Here is a 17,420-nt window from a genome sequence, read left to right as displayed (position 1 = left end):
TAATAACGTTCAAAGTAAATACTTAGGCTTCTATTCAAGGCTGAATATTTGCTCTCCAATCTGTTCCTATTGATTAGTAAGTGTTGCGTGATTCTCCAGAACACAAAAGAAAAGAAAGATTTCGAACTGAAACAAACTATTTCATTGTTGTCAAATATTTATTGTGTTCAAGACGTGAATTTAACCAACAAGAAATAAGCTCAACAATCAAAGTGGTGTCTCTTATATCTGTTGTTATAATGTTGTTTGTAAGTACTTACTGTGTGTTTCTTGGTAACAATGCAGAGTTTAGATTTGGACATTCACTTAGAGGACTTACTACTGCATGAGCAATATCGTCTGCGAGACAACAATGGGAATTCTAACTACTTTCCTAACTATATTTGGTATTATTGATGTATTTTCCTAAAACAAATTGTTTTCAAATAAATATATCCACTTAAATTGTATAAATCTAATTTGTTGATGAAACAGTTTTATTTGGTTTAAATTTAGAGTAGATGTTTTTTTTTTAATTCTATTGATCGTTTTTGAATATTTTTCTTAGAATCTCTTTATTTTTTTCTTGTTTAGTTATCTCCCTCTACAGTCTAACCGTCACCGCAACCAACACGTCAGATCTGAAAATGTTTGTTAAGAGTTATGGGAAATATTGTGGACCCACCAGGCTGAACTACGGCTGGGCTAGCATGTCCGCCCTGGCATGTTACAGGAAATGTGCTGATATGTAAGTAGAGTCAGATTTCGTCTGGTTCGCAAAGTTTAAAGAATGATCGTTGCCAATTTGGTCATTGTAAACTAAATTCTATCAGATAAAGCAAAAAAAAAAAAAAATTAAATTTACTTATTTATAGCAACAAAACAACACAGACTAACTAACATGAAAATAGTAAATTAAACTAAAAATGTATTTATAAAAACATTCTAAAAACAAACAAAAAAAAAAAAGGAAAATAAAAACAGGTGTTTTAAGTTTTCATCATGAAATAAACTTCTATATTAAACATTTCCATCTATTGCGAAAAGAGTATTAATAGCTAGTTAATGTTTCTGTTTTACAGAATAAAAATAATATGCAATTAGTGCATTACAAGAATGCTGTGTTGTTGTTATTTTAAAGTTATTTGATACATTTTGTGCACTTTTAGAGTTGTAGAATCCAATGTTGTCACATTTTTACATTGAAGCAATTTTTAGTTGTTTACTTTGTAACAGTGAAGTTCAATTTAGCGTCTTTGATACTGTTAGTAAAGTTCCTCTTTCAGAACTTGATACTGTTAGTAAAGTTCTCTTTCAGACCTTGATACTGTTAGTAAAGTTCTCTTTCAGACCTTGATACTGTTAGTAAAGTTTCTCTTTCAGACCTTGATACTATTAGTAAAGTTCCTCTTTCAGACCTTGATACTGTTAGTAAAGTTCCTCTTTCAGACCTTGATACTGTTTGTAAAGTTTCTCTTTCAAATTTTTATACTGTTAGTAAAGTTCTCTTTCAGACCTTGATACTGTTAGTAAAGTTCTCTTTCAGACCTTGATACTGTTAGTAAAGTTTCTCTTTCAGACCTTGATACTGTTTGTAAAGTTTCTCTTTCAGAACTTTATACTGTTAGTAAAGTTCCTCTTTCAGACCTTAATACTTTAAGTAAAGTTCCTTTTTCAGACCTTGATATTTTTAGTAAAGTTCCCTTTTAGACCTTGATACTGTTTGTAAAGTTCCTCTTTTAGACCTTGATACTGTTAGTAAAGTTTCTCTTTCAGACCTTGATACTGTTTGTAATGTTTTCTTTTAGACCTTGATACTGTTAGTAAAGTTCCTCTTTTAGACCTTGATACTGTTAGTAAAGTTCCTATTTTAGACCTTGATACTGTTAGTAAAGTTCCTCTTTCAAACCTTGATACTGTTAGTAAAGTTCCTCTTTTAGACCTTGATACTGTTAGTAAAGTTCCTATTTTAGACCTTGATACTGTTAGTAAAGTTCCTCTTTCAAACCTTGATACTGTTAGTAAAGTTCCTCTTTTAGACCTTGATACTGTTAGTAAAGTTCCTATTTTAGACCTTGATACTGTTAGTAAAGTTCCTATTTTAGACCTTGATACTGTTAGTAAAGTTCTTCTTTCAGAACTTGATACTGTTAGTAAAGTTCCTCTTTCAAACCTTGCGATCTATAGGGTAGATGATGTAAAGGTCATCTGTTTCTGTGGTCTACGGTTAACGATTGTGTCATGTGGACAGCACAACAACCAACCGCCTTTACTTTCCCCATCTGTCAGGTACCCAATAGAGCTGGGTGGACTCAGAGGTGCCAAAAGATACCGAAACACGATTCGAAACCAAGCGCTCTACAGCTCAGCCTCTTTTTTTATTGACATTGTTAAGTTTATCATAAAAAAACCTCAACAGACAAATGTAATACGTGCTAAATCTAAATTATCAAATTTTACTAGCAGATGTGGTAATGGTAAAATTTGAGTAGTAATAAAAAGTGCCATTCATGGTCAGTTTCTCACGATATCAAAATACAGTAACACTCAAATAATGCGTGAATTTAAATTGCTGTAACTATCACAATCTCGACTCGTTTGAACAGACAGCTGGTATCACATGGTGATGTACAAACAAAGTTTTGACAGACAAACATTAGCTGTGACAATTGTACAGTTGGATAAAATACATTTGACGTAAATGTGAACCTAAACATGGTAGGTCTGACAGAAGTTACGTAAATGTGAACCTAAATATGGTAGTCCTGACAGAAGTTACGTAAATGTGAACCTAAATATGGTAGTTCTGACAGAAGTTACGTAAATGTGAACCTAAACATGGTAGATCTGACAGAAGTTACGTAAATGTGAACCTAAACATGGTAGTCCTGACAGAAGTTACGTAAATGTGAATCTAAACATGGTAGGTCTGACAGAAGTTACGTAAATGTGAACCTAAACATGGTAGGTCTGACAGAAGTTACGTAAATGTGAACCTAAACATGGTAGGTCTGACAGAAGTTACGTAAATGTGAACCTAAACATGGTAGGTCTGACAGAAGTTACGTAAATGTGAACCTAAACATGGTAGGTCTGACAGAAGTTACGTAAATGTGAACCTAAACATGGTAGGCCTGACAGAAGTTACGTTAATGTGAACATGGTAGCCCTGACAGAGGTAACGTAAATGTGAACCTAAACATGGTAGCCCTGACAGAAGTTACGTAAATGTTAACCTAAACATGGTAGGCCTGACAGAAGTTACGTAAATGTGAACCTAAACATGGTAGCCCTGACAGAAGTTACGTAAATGTGAACCTAAACATGGTAGTCCTGACAGAAGTTATGTAAATGTGAACCTAAACATGGTAGCCCTGACAGAGGTTACGTAAATGTGAACCTAAACATGGTAGGCCTGACAGAGGTTACGTAAATGTGAACCTAAACATGGTAGGTCTGACAGAAGTTACGTAAATGTGAACCTAAACATGGTAGTCCTGACAGAAGTTACGTAAATGTGAACATGGTAGCCCTGACAGAAGTTACGTAAATGTGAACATGGTAGTCCTGACAGAAGTTACGTAAATGTGAACATGGTAGCCCTGACAGAAGTTACGTAAATGTGAACCTAAACATGGTAGGTCTGACAGAAGTTACGTAAATGTGAACCTAAACATGGTAGGTCTGACAGAAGTTACGTAAATGTGAACCTAAACATGGTAGGTCTGACAGAAGTTACGTAAATGTGAACCTAAACATGGTAGGCCTGACAGAGGTTACGTAAATGTGAACCTAAACATGGTAGGTCTTACAGAAGTTACGTAAATGTGAACCTAAACAGGGTAGGCCTGACAGAAGTTACGTAAATGTGAACATGTTATCCTGACAAAAGTTACGTAAATGTGAACATGGTAGTCCTGACAGAAGTTACGTAAATGTGAACATGGTAGCCCTGACAGAAGTTACGTAAATGTGAACCTAAACATGGTAGTCCTGACAGAAGTTACGTAAATGTGAACATGGTAGCCCTGACAGAAGTTACGTAAATGTGAACATGGTAGTCCTGACAGAAGTTACGTAAATGTGAACATGGTAGCCCTGACAGAAGTTACGTAAATGTGAACCTAAACATGGTAGGCCTGACAGAAGTTACGTAAATGTGAACCTAAACATGGTAGGTCTGACAGAAGTTACGTAAATGTGAACCTAAACATAGTAGTCCTGACAGAAGTTACGTAAATGTGAACCTAAACATGGTAGGCCTGACAGAAGTTACGTAAATGTGAACATGTTATCCTGACAGAAGTTACGTAAATGTGAACATGGTAGTCCTGACAGAAGTTACGTAAATGTGAACCTAAACATGGTAGTCCTGACAGAAGTTACGTAAATGTGAACATGGTAGCCCTGACAGAAGTTACGTAAATGTGAACATGGTAGTCCTGACAGAAGTTACGTAAGTGTGAACATGGTAGCCCTGACAGAAGTTACGTAAATGTGAACCTAAACATGGTAGGCCTGACAGAAGTTACGTAAATGTGAACATGGTAGCCCTGACAGAAGTTACGTAAATGTGAACCTAAACATGGTAGGCCTGACAGAAGTTACGTAAATGTGAACCTAAACATGGTAGCCCTGACAGAAGTTACGTAAATGTGAACCTAAACATGGTAGTCCTGACAGAAGTTACGTAAATGTGAACCTAAATATGGTAGGCCTGACAGAGGTTACGTAAATGTGAACCTAAACATGGTAGTCCTTACAGAAGTTACGTAAATGTGAACCTAAACATGGTAGGCCTGACAGAAGTTACGTAAATGTGAACCTAAACATTGTAGGTCTGACAGAAGTTACGTAAATGTGAACCTAAACATGGTAGGTCTGACAGAAGTTACGTAAATGTGAACCTAAATATGGTAGTCCTGACAGAAGTTACGTAAATGTGAACCTAAACATGGTAGTCCTGACAGAAGTCACGTAAATGTGAACATGGTAGCCCTGACAGAAGTTACGTAAATGTGAACCTAAACATGGTAGTCCTGACAGAAGTTACGTAAATGTGAACCTAAACATGGTAATCCTGACAGAAGTTACGTAAATGTGAACCTAAACATGGTAGTCCTGACAGAAGTTACGTAAATGTGAACCTAAATATGGTAGGCCTGACAGAGGTTACGTAAATGTGAACCTAAACATGGTAGTCCTTACAGAAGTTACGTAAATGTGAACCTAAACATGGTAGGCCTGACAGAAGTTACGTAAATGTGAACCTAAACATTGTAGGTCTGACAGAAGTTACGTAAATGTGAACCTAAACATGGTAGGTCTGACAGAAGTTACGTAAATGTTAACCTAAACATGGTAGGCCTGACAGAAGTTACGTAAATGTGAACCTAAACATGGTAGCCCTGACAGAAGTTACGTAAATGTGAACCTAAACATGGTAGTCCTGACAGAAGTTATGTAAATGTGAACCTAAACATGGTAGCCCTGACAGAGGTTACGTAAATGTGAACCTAAACATGGTAGGCCTGACAGAGGTTACGTAAATGTGAACCTAAACATGGTAGGTCTGACAGAAGTTACGTAAATGTGAACCTAAACATGGTAGTCCTGACAGAAGTTACGTAAATGTGAACATGGTAGCCCTGACAGAAGTTACGTAAATGTGAACATGGTAGTCCTGACAGAAGTTACGTAAATGTGAACATGGTAGCCCTGACAGAAGTTACGTAAATGTGAACCTAAACATGGTAGGTCTGACAGAAGTTACGTAAATGTGAACCTAAACATGGTAGGTCTGACAGAAGTTACGTAAATGTGAACCTAAACATGGTAGGTCTGACAGAAGTTACGTAAATGTGAACCTAAACATGGTAGGCCTGACAGAGGTTACGTAAATGTGAACCTAAACATGGTAGGTCTTACAGAAGTTACGTAAATGTGAACCTAAACAGGGTAGGCCTGACAGAAGTTACGTAAATGTGAACATGTTATCCTGACAAAAGTTACGTAAATGTGAACATGGTAGTCCTGACAGAAGTTACGTAAATGTGAACATGGTAGCCCTGACAGAAGTTACGTAAATGTGAACCTAAACATGGTAGTCCTGACAGAAGTTACGTAAATGTGAACATGGTAGCCCTGACAGAAGTTACGTAAATGTGAACATGGTAGTCCTGACAGAAGTTACGTAAATGTGAACATGGTAGCCCTGACAGAAGTTACGTAAATGTGAACCTAAACATGGTAGGCCTGACAGAAGTTACGTAAATGTGAACCTAAACATGGTAGGTCTGACAGAAGTTACGTAAATGTGAACCTAAACATGGTAGCCCTGACAGAAGTTACGTAAATGTGAACCTAAACATAGTAGTCCTGACAGAAGTTACGTAAATGTGAACCTAAACATGGTAGGTCTGACAGAAGTTACGTAAATGTGAACATAAACATGGTAGGCCTGACAGAAGTTACGTAAATGTGAACATGTTATCCTGACAGAAGTTACATAAATGTGAACATGGTAGTCCTGACAGAAGTTACGTAAATGTGAACCTAAACATGGTAGTCCTGACAGAAGTTACGTAAATGTGAACATGGTAGCCCTGACAGAAGTTACGTAAATGTGAACATGGTAGTCCTGACAGAAGTTACGTAAGTGTGAACATGGTAGCCCTGACAGAAGTTACGTAAATGTGAACCTAAACATGGTAGGCCTGACAGAAGTTACGTAAATGTGAACATGGTAGCCCTGACAGAAGTTACGTAAATGTGAACCTAAACATGGTAGGCCTGACAGAAGTTACGTAAATGTGAACCTAAACATGGTAGCCCTGACAGAAGTTACGTAAATGTGAACCTAAACATGGTAGTCCTGACAGAAGTTACGTAAATGTGAACCTAAATATGGTAGGCCTGACAGAGGTTACGTAAATGTGAACCTAAACATGGTAGTCCTTACAGAAGTTACGTAAATGTGAACCTAAACATGGTAGGCCTGACAGAAGTTACGTAAATGTGAACCTAAACATTGTAGGTCTGACAGAAGTTACGTAAATGTGAACCTAAACATGGTAGGTCTGACAGAAGTTACGTAAATGTGAACCTAAATATGGTAGTCCTGACAGAAGTTACGTAAATGTGAACCTAAACATGGTAGTCCTGACAGAAGTCACGTAAATGTGAACATGGTAGCCCTGACAGAAGTTACGTAAATGTGAACCTAAACATGGTAGTCCTGACAGAAGTTACGTAAATGTGAACCTAAACATGGTAATCCTGACAGAAGTTACGTAAATGTGAACCTAAACATGGTAGTCCTGACAGAAGTTACGTAAATGTGAACCTAAACATGGTAGTCCTGACAGAAGTTATGTAAATGTGAACCTAAACATGGTAGTCCTGACAGAAGTTACGTAAATGTGAACATGGTAGCCCTCACAGAAGTTACGTAAATGTGAACCTAAACATGGTAGTCCTGACAGAAGTTACGTAAATGTGAACCTAAACATTGTAGTCCTGACAGAAGTTACGTAAATGTGAACCTAAACATGGTAGGTCTGACAGAAGTTACGTAAATGTGAACCTAAACATGGTAGTCCTGACAGAAGTTACGTAAATGTTAACCTAAACATGGTAGCCCTGACAGAAGTTACGTAAATGTTAACCTAAACATGGTAGGCCTGACAGAGGTTACGTAAATGTGAACCTAAACATGGTAGGTCTGACAGAAGTTACGAAAATACTTTGAAGACCAGATCAAGCGCCAGTTTGCTTCGACATACAAAATGAACACAAGACAGCTGGCGGCTTTCGAATGTGACAAAGATTTCTGACAAAGTCCACAGGAGACACATTTGAGACCAAATGGAAATCTAGTGACGTAGAGGTAGATGGCGTTTAGAGAACTTAAACCGACCACCAGCAGACAACTGTTATGACTACGCTGAATGTGTAAAATATTTAGATCACAGCTTGACTGCGTGGCCACATGAAATACTGAATTCTTCGTTGAACTTTAAACAAACCTTATTGTTAGGAAAGGTACAATACATACACGTAAGTCTTAGTTTCACATGACTAGCACATAACCAACATGTACCTTCTACCTGCTTCACTCCTACCAGGTACTCACAAGCATGCTACAGTTTCCTGTATAACGACAATACCAAATTGTGTATACCTGGCGGCAAGTTGTCTCCATTACAGCCTGAGCCAACTGTACAAGAAGGTGACCTCTATATACTGCTGAGTGATGACGTCTTTGATGGGTTCAGGTGAGTTCAACAATGCAACTTATGATGTGACGATTCTTATCGCAATGTGCAGATAGTGAATAAATCTCTATGTTTGTTTTTTTTGTGTCCGGAGATAGAGAATGAAGATATAAGTGAGTACTATTTTCAAGTACATAACTTTGTTGATTAAATCAGTTGAAAAAAGTTATTAGTTGTTTGTAAGACGTAGTTCCTAGATGTATTTGTGTACATTTGTATGGGGTAGTAGAGTATAGTTTCTAATTCAAATATTAATGAGATGTTAAGAGCCGAAACAATGATTCATCTATATTGCAAATACAGAATGCAGCACTAGGGACCAGATTTTAATGAGAGACAATGCTGAATTAAATATAGAGACATAAGGAACAGGACGCGGGCACTATGATTTCTTTAACGCTTGTGTAGTACTTAAAACAAAGTGCAATAGTAACTTTTTTGTAGAAGCGAACTTTTAAAAATATCATACATTTTTCAAGCAATATTTAAAAGTCAGTTCCTGTTAAATCTGCAACTATTCATTCTTTTTCAGAAATTGATTTAAATGTTACGTAACGGGCTGAGATGCTGGGGTCGTCTATGAGTATTTTTGAAATACAAGCTTCTTTCATTATTAGTTTTTTTTTAACCGAACTTATGTCAAGTCATTCTCGGATCAACATGAAAACTTTGTACATTTATTTATTGTCGATGACAACACACAAATCAATTAAAAAAACTAACCAGTTAGTAAATCAATTACTCTTAATTAATTATTTTATTATTATTATTTAATAAATTAGCGACGGGTGACCCGTGACAATAATCATAATAATGTAGATTATCAGGACGTTCGTTAAAAATTTTAAACTAACTCTAGACTTCTAAAACCTTTAACTAATTGATGAGCACAGTAACAAAATGCGTTTTCCGCTCCCTAGGAAGCTTAAATTTGAATTCAAAGTGATACGGCAACACTGGTACCCCCTCCAACAAATTTGATTGGGAATTCTATAAGGATGAAAGCAAAACAATGAATAAAAATATTTCCAATCGCATAAATATAGTATTGTTAGCCTAGGCCCTAGATCAATGGGCTATGTTGCGCTTATGCGTTTCGTTTCTTTGGTTTAAAACTAGAATTAGTTAATTGGGCCGGAAGTAACAGTTGACTTATACATCTTTTGCATTTTCAGTTCTCATTTTAAATTAAACTGACAATAATATGCTATTATTTTAAGTGTACATGATAGAGAAAAAAATTCTATAAAAATATGCGGGTAGTTGGGATCAAACCCGATCCAGGCTATAAAAAGTAAAGGCCTGATACAAACTTGTGAATCTACACATTTACAGTTTTTTTATCTGATGAGTCTTTTACCCAAGATCTGTGTATTTTTTTTTAGGACTAGCTTATTTCAAGTACCGCATTTTCCGATACACAATTTCACACAAAAAAAGATAATTGTAAAAAATAAAAAATAAACAGTGTAGTCATTTTAAAACTTTTAATGATTTTTAAAAAGGCATTTCTAAAAAGTTGTTACTGTAATCAGTTGTGAATATTCGTTTGTTATGAATCTCACTGTCTGTCTATTTTTGTGTCTGTTCACCCAAAAGTAACTAAAGCAAAACAAAATGTATCTAATTTAAAAGAATAAACTTTTCAGTCCTTGGATCTGTTGGAAATTTGACTTTGGATTTTTGTATGACTTAAAAAATGATTGCATGTTTCCATTACTATTTATAGTCATCAACTTGCAAAAAAATGGGACCTAAAAAAAACCTGTCAAACTCAGTATAAAAGAGAAATAAAGCTATTTAACACAGATGTCACTTAAGTAGAGCAGCTTAAGCTTGCAGGGAAATAAAATTAATTGAAAAAATTGGCCCTACCTATGGAGAATACTGTTTAAATCATTTGAAAAAGACTTGTTTCTTTTTAGGTGTTTTTCTCGATAATCACATTTTTGCTTCGGTCACCTTCTTTAATTTGTATCTACTTTTTTATTTATTGATGGATTCTTATGAAATTTGGAATATATGTTAACAACATAATGTAGTTCCATTCTATAGAGCCAGTTTTTCAATTATTGTCTTAATTTTTTTAATTTTCAACATTTTGTCTCCAAAATTGTGATTTTTTATAGAAAAAAACATATTATAAGTTTGAATAAAAATATTTAAAAAGTAAAAAGATTTATTCAATTTCTAAGTCTATAACTTTCTAGATACATTGTTTAAGTATTGAAGAATTCAAGTTATTTCATTCATTTTCAACAAATACTTTAGGGGTAGATTCGGCTTAAAGTTACCTTAAAAAATCCAATATGGCGGCGTTTCCATGGCAACCAAAAAAATCTAAAGATTTTTTTTACATTTTTTACATTAGATTAACTCCATATATATGTATACCAAATATGAATGCATTTGGTTAAAAAATAAAAAAAAATAGCCTCAGGTGGTCCTCCTCCCCTTAATGTTTTCTTGAGTTAAGGGGTCATGTTTAGTAAACACAAACTAGGACTCGCAGGTCGCGGGTAATGTCAGGCTAGTATTAGTATATTAGGTCTTGGCGTTGAAAAGTAGATCTATAAGTAGAAGCTTATTCAATATTGTATAGACAGTAGATCTACTGAGTCTGATCTAGACTAGCAATAGAATTTTTTTAGATCTAGATATAGGCTCTATATAGAATATTCTAGATAGTAGATCGGATAGTAGTACAAGAAAATGGAATTAAAAAACTATTAGCCAACACCAAACCAAATAAAGCTTCTGGACCTGATGGTATTCCAGCTAGATTACTCAAAGAACTAAGCAATGAGCTAGCCCCAGTGTTCAAAATACTCTTTCAGGCTTCACTTAACCAGGGCAGAGTACCAAAGGACTAGAAAGAAGCTAATGTCACCCCCCTATTTAAAAAGGAGAAAAATCTGACCCAGGAAACTACAGACCAGTATCACTTACCAGCATCACATGTAAAATCCTAGAACACATAATATGTAGCAACATCATAAACCACTTAGACAAACATAATGTCCTCACACCATACCAACATGGCTTTAGGAATTATAGATCATGTGAAACACAACTAATAGGACTAATTGATGATTTTTCAAAAGGTTTAGATAATAGTGAACAAATAGATGCTATCTTACTAGATTTTTCTAAGGCTTTTGACAAAGTTCACCACCATAGTTTGCTTAAAAAATTAAAATATTTCGGCATTAATGGTCCACTGCATCAGTGGATTAAAAATTTTCTGATAGGGAGAGAACAAACTGTAATAATAAATGGCTCTAAATCAACACCGATAACAGTAAACTCAGGTGTACCTTAAGGAACAGTCTTGGGTCCACTACTATTTTTAATTTACATAAATGATTTACCAAATTGCATTAGTTCAGGAAGAAAAGTAAGATTATTTGCAGACGATTGCATAATATATAGAACAATAAAAACAACACAAGACACAGATATTTTACAAAGAGAGATGAATTACAGAAATGGGAATCAAATTGGAGCATGTCTTTCCACCCAGAAAAATGTCAGTTGTTAAGAGTAACAAAAAAACTAAAACTAATTAATTCCACTTATCTTATTCATGGCAAACCAGTAACACAGACTAAAAACGCAAAATACCAAGGTATTATAATAAATGAAAAACTATCATGGAATCCACATATTGATGAAACTACAAAAAAAATCAAACAAAGCATTAGGATTTATTAAAAGAAATTTCTATAAATCAAATAAGAACATAAAACTAAAATGTTATTTAACCTTGGTTAGGCCAATAATAGAATATGCATCCTCCGTTTGGGACCCCTCAACTCAAGAAAACATTAAGAAACTAGAACAGACACAAAATAGAGCAGTGAGATTCATAACAAACGAATATTCACATTTGACTAGAGTAACACCTTTAGTAAAATCACTAAATTTAGAAAGCCTTCAGGACAGAAGACTCAAAAGTAAAGTAGCAATCATACATAAAACACTGAACCATAATCTTCAAATACAAAAACAAAATTTAATAAAATACTCTGAAAGACACAAAGATAAAGGCTCATTCCTCGTCCCATATACTAGGACAAATTTGTACAAATACTCCTTCTTCCCTAGTGCAATGAGAGCATGGAATGGGTTGCCTGAGCTAGCCAGGAAAACCAGTGACTTGGCAGAATTTAAGTCATTGGTTAATATGCATGACTAAATGCATGACGCGTAGGACGTAATCATCTTCTTTTTTGAAGTAACGTCTGTATTATATAAGATAAGATAAGAAGATAAGATGTAGGACTATCCTAATTAATAAACTTTAGTCAGGTAGAGCTAGATCTAGACTAGTGACAATCTAGTCTCAAGATAGAATCTAGATTTCTAAACTAGATTCAATCTGAAATGTAGGATATAGATCTAGAGTCTACTTAATGACAATGTCAGTGATTCCGAAGATTAATGATGAGTGCAGTGTATACTGTTTATTTAAATGTTTCACGAATCACATGTGTCCTTGTGGTGATATGACTACGCCTACGGTATACGCAGAACCGTGAATGGCGTGAACAGTATACGCAGAACCTATTGCGAGTTGATGCCATAAATATGTAGATTTTAATATTGTAGAACTATAGATCTATTCCACTTAATTTATTTTAAGAAATCTACTAATCTCATTTATAATATTTAGCTCTAGATCTGCAGAAAACTTGCAAAGAAACTGAATCACTTTCACATGACATGTCTAAGAAAAATACTGAATGTTAAATGGCAAGACAAAATACCAGATACTGAAGTCCTTCAAAGAGCGGGTCTGCAAAGCATCCTGATGCAGTCCCAGCTGCGATGGGTAGGACACCTCTGCAGAATGGAAGACCACCCATCCCTAAATGACTCTTGTATAGCCAACTAAGCGAAGGAAAGCGCTCGCAAGGTGGTCAAAGAAGCGCTTCAGGGACAACCTCAAAGCTTCTCTGAAGGCGTTCAGCATAGACCCAGCCACCTGAAAGACAGAGCATCATGGCGTCGCGCTGTGAAAACTGACGCATAGGTTGCTGAGGAAAAGAGAACAGCGCTGGCAGAAGAAAAGTGCCAGAGAGGAAAGTCAAGGCCCACGACACTAGCTCCAGCGGGAATAACCTGCTACGTGTGCAGCCGAACATTCCGGGCTCACATAGGTCTCGCCAGCCACATGAGAAGGCACAAAATCCCAATGCAAAGCTCTCAGCCCCCTGGATGATCTAGATGGTCATTGTCACGATCAGACTTGAACTATATTGCACCATCAATGATCGTGATTGCCGAGGATCTTGAAATGATCTTTCGATAAGATGATCGTATAGAAGCAGACAGATCTATGTTGATAATACGATCATACAGAATGTTGCCAATTGATAAGAGGATCATCTAGGTCTAGGAGTTACTACTTGACAAATATGATCTAAGTACGTTCTAAATTCAATGAAGAAACTTCTCTTCGTCCAAAAACAATTACTTTAATTAATAACTTGAAAACACTATTCACAAATAGTTACAATGGTTAAAATGTACTTGAATTGAATCTACACAATAGTATATCTGAGTCTTGATACAAATAAAATATATATATTCTTAACTACATACAAGTTAGATCTTATCCCTACAAATCTATACACACGACTGAGGCTATTTTGCATCTTCGCCGGGTTTCAGCTCGTAATCACGTGATCAACAACTTACACCTCCCAGACCAACCAATCATTGCAGTCTAATGTTTCCCAGCTATGTCAAGCTACGTCGGCAAACAATCCCGAAACTGTTACCATATATGGTCATAGTGTACGTGACAGTCATCATCGAACCACGATGGATGAACTATACATGTTACCAATGCATTCATTCAGATTTAAATATATAAATTTAATTATACTAATAAAGATATGTAGATTATATATATATACTGTGTTAGCGAATAGCGTTACACAAAAAACGAACCTGGTTTTTTTTCAACTCTGATACTTGGTATGTATAGTAAAACAGCACCTACCTAAATAAATCGTAAATAGAGAGCAAATACCTATATTTATTGTAGTATATAGATCTGTGCTTTTATATTATAAAACTTTCGTAACTGCTTTTATAGAGAAATGACTTTTGTAATTTCTTTTACTGAAAATTTGGGCTATTTGCGTCTGACACATATTAAATTTTTATATGCAGCAACAAAGCTCATTACAAATCAATTGATGCGATTGCACTCCTTATAACCTTCTTATAGAGGTATATTTTTTACCTGTTTTTATTTGGTAATTTTTTGCTTTCAGTTCCCAAACCTTCAATGAAACCACTGCAGTTGTCGCCCGTTTCAACGTGTTAGCCAATTACACAGTCGCCCAAGAAACATGTCAATGTATGAAGTCCTATCTGTATGTCCCCAAGACCAAAGACAAATTTCAACTTCTAGAAAACTTACTTGACAACTTAAACTTCGTGAAGAACTGGATAGGAATGAATGACCTAGAGACTGAGGGCCAGTATGTCTGGACGGATGACGGACAAGTCGTGGACAGTGGATTAATGAAAGAGCTCTTTGAGACGGACAAACCAGACAATTACCAGGGGAGTGAAGATTGTATCATGATTTATTACTCTGGAGCATTGAGCAGACTATTTCTGGATGATCTTTTCTGCTATGAAAAAATACCATTTTTCTGCGAAAAGTATTAGTAACTCTTTCTATTAATAACTCTTCTTATTAGTAACCCTTTTTATTAGTAACTCTTTCTATTATTAAATCTTATTAGTAACCCTTTTTATTAGTAACTCTTTCTATTAATAACTCTTCTTATTAGTAACCCTTTTTATTAGTAACTCTTTCTATTAATAACTCTTCTTATTAGTAACCCTTTTTATTAGTAACTCTTTCTATTAATAACTCTTCTTATTAGTAACCCTTTTTATTAGTAACTCTTTCTATTAATAACTCTTCTTATTAGCAACACCGTATGTGTGTGTTTGTGTTGAACTAATTCTATTTAGGTATTAAGGGAGGAGAGAATTGCAGTCTCTAGAAAGCAACATTATTTGTTTAGATTTGTTAAAATAGTTTATTAAAATAGAAAATGCTATATCTATGCTACAATAGTGTAAAATGAGGTTTTCGAAGTGGGGAGAATTTTCACTAGAGATGACTCTTAAACAGGGTAGAGGTTATAGTGAACAAACTAAACTATAGCATCATCACATCTGTAGACTGCTGGTTATGCGCTTGTAATGTCTTCACGACTGTGTCGAGTTCAAACCTTCCCAGCTGCCCTCCTGTGTGTAATCATGAGCTAGAATGTGATGTTCCTGTCTGGAGGGGAGAAACACAAACTGTTTTATTTCGAACTTCTTTGCTTCTACTTTTTGAAAACAAATTGCATTGAAATGGTTTCAGATATAAGCAGTGCTACATAAACGAAAAAATGAATACTGAAAAAAGCTTTTTCTACATAAATGTGAACTTCTGGTTAGTTCCATTGTGGTTCTCATATGTCAGTGTTAAATGGTTTTTCTTTTTAGCACTTTATTTTCTCTGAGTATTTATTCTTTTTATTTATTTTTTTTACATTTATAATTATTTGTTTATGTAACATTGTTTTAAATAAGATACACATTTTACAAATACATTTTGACTCACTTTCTTATTCTTTTTTATTTTCAGAAAAAAAAATGTTCTTTATATTTTAGCTCTCTTTGACATTTAGTAGCAAAAAGATTTAGTTTAACTCTACTCTAAAGCAGGGGTTCTCAACCTATGGGACGCGACCCCCTTGCCAGTGGTCGCCTTAGACCATCCAAAATATGGATGGGCAGAGTTGTGTTACTGAGGGCCTAAAGGCACCACGGAAAACCAACTCCTAGATACTCCCTCCCCCCCACTGGTCCACAAATGAGATTGGACCAAAAGCGCTCTGAGCATGCTATAAGCATGAAAGTAGTGCTATATAAAAGCTATAATAATAATAACTGTCATATCAAATTTTAAACAGTTTAAAATGATGTAAATTAATAAATAATGAAACGTTACGCCTTTTTGGAATCCTGGATATTATTTGAATGGTCACGTGGAGACGTAGCTGTAAAGAGTTTAGTTTCTAATTCATTGTAGGCCATCGTTTTATGGTCCAATGTAGTAAAGGTAATATTTCATTAGGGAACAACCATGACAATTAAACAGCTATATCTAAATGAAACAACTATACCTAAATGAAACAGCTATACCTAAATGAAACAGCTATACCTAAATGAAACAGCTATACCTAAATGAAACAGCTATACCTAAATGAAACAGCTATACCTAAATGAAACAGCTATACCTAAATGAAAATGAAATAGTGATAACCAAATAAAATAACTTAGGATTCCGATAACTTTTTTCAAGCTCATACTCTTGGCCAGATACAATGCTTTATAACCTTTTTATGCCTAATAGATTGTAATGTTAAGCTCATATTTTCTATTTCAACTATTAGCTGACACTTCCGTCATAGTCATAAACACAAGGAAAGATTTTACAAACACAAAGCAAGATATTACAAACACAAAGCAAGATATTACAAACACAAAGCAAGATATTACAAACACAAAGCAAGATATTACAAACACAAAGCAAGATATTACAAACACAAAGCAAGATATTACAAACACAAAGCAAGATATTACAAACACAAAGCAAGATATTACAAACACAAAGCAAGATATTACAAACACAAAGCAAGATATTACAAACACAAAGCAAGATATTACAAACACAAAGCAAGATATTACAAACACAGGGCAATTTGATGCAATCAACAGGCAATTTATTATAAACACAAAGCACCATATAACAAACTCAAGGCAACACATTTGAATCTTTTCTTTTCGATCAGTAATTTCACTAATTTTATAGATCGTCGTGCTAATAACACTAATGTCGTAGGTTTAATCCTCTTGGAGGGCTCTGGTCTGTTTCAACGTATGTTAAATTACTATTTTTAACCAATTGGACAGAAGCAAAAGTCAAACTTGTGACCAGATAAAGTCAAACTTGTGACTAGATAAAGTCAAACTTGTGACTAGATAAAGTCAAACTTGTGACTAGATAAAGTCAAACTTGTGACCAGATAAAGTCAAACTTGTGACTAGATAAAGTCAAACTTGTGACCAGATAAAGTC

The 17,420-nt window shown here is 35.0% G+C and overlaps 1 protein-coding gene across 1 annotated transcript; it reads left to right on the top strand.

Annotated features, from left to right (window-relative positions):
* Positions 1-579: 579 nt before the first annotated feature.
* LOC129928045 (uncharacterized) lies at positions 580-15,666 on the top strand. The gene is made up of 3 exons (XM_056040055.1): positions 580-727; positions 8,106-8,255; positions 14,543-15,666. The coding sequence occupies exons 1-3, from the start codon at positions 627-629 to the stop codon at positions 14,943-14,945; spliced, it is 654 nt and encodes a 217-aa protein (XP_055896030.1). The 5' UTR covers positions 580-626; the 3' UTR covers positions 14,946-15,666.
* The last annotated feature ends 1,754 nt before the right edge of the window (positions 15,667-17,420 follow it).

Source organism: Biomphalaria glabrata, chromosome 9, assembly GCF_947242115.1.
Source record: "Biomphalaria glabrata chromosome 9, xgBioGlab47.1, whole genome shotgun sequence".
NCBI classification, from domain to species: Eukaryota; Metazoa; Mollusca; class Gastropoda; family Planorbidae; genus Biomphalaria; species Biomphalaria glabrata.
Note: the sequence above shows the minus strand (reverse complement) of the source record. Positions and strands in the feature narration are given on the sequence as shown.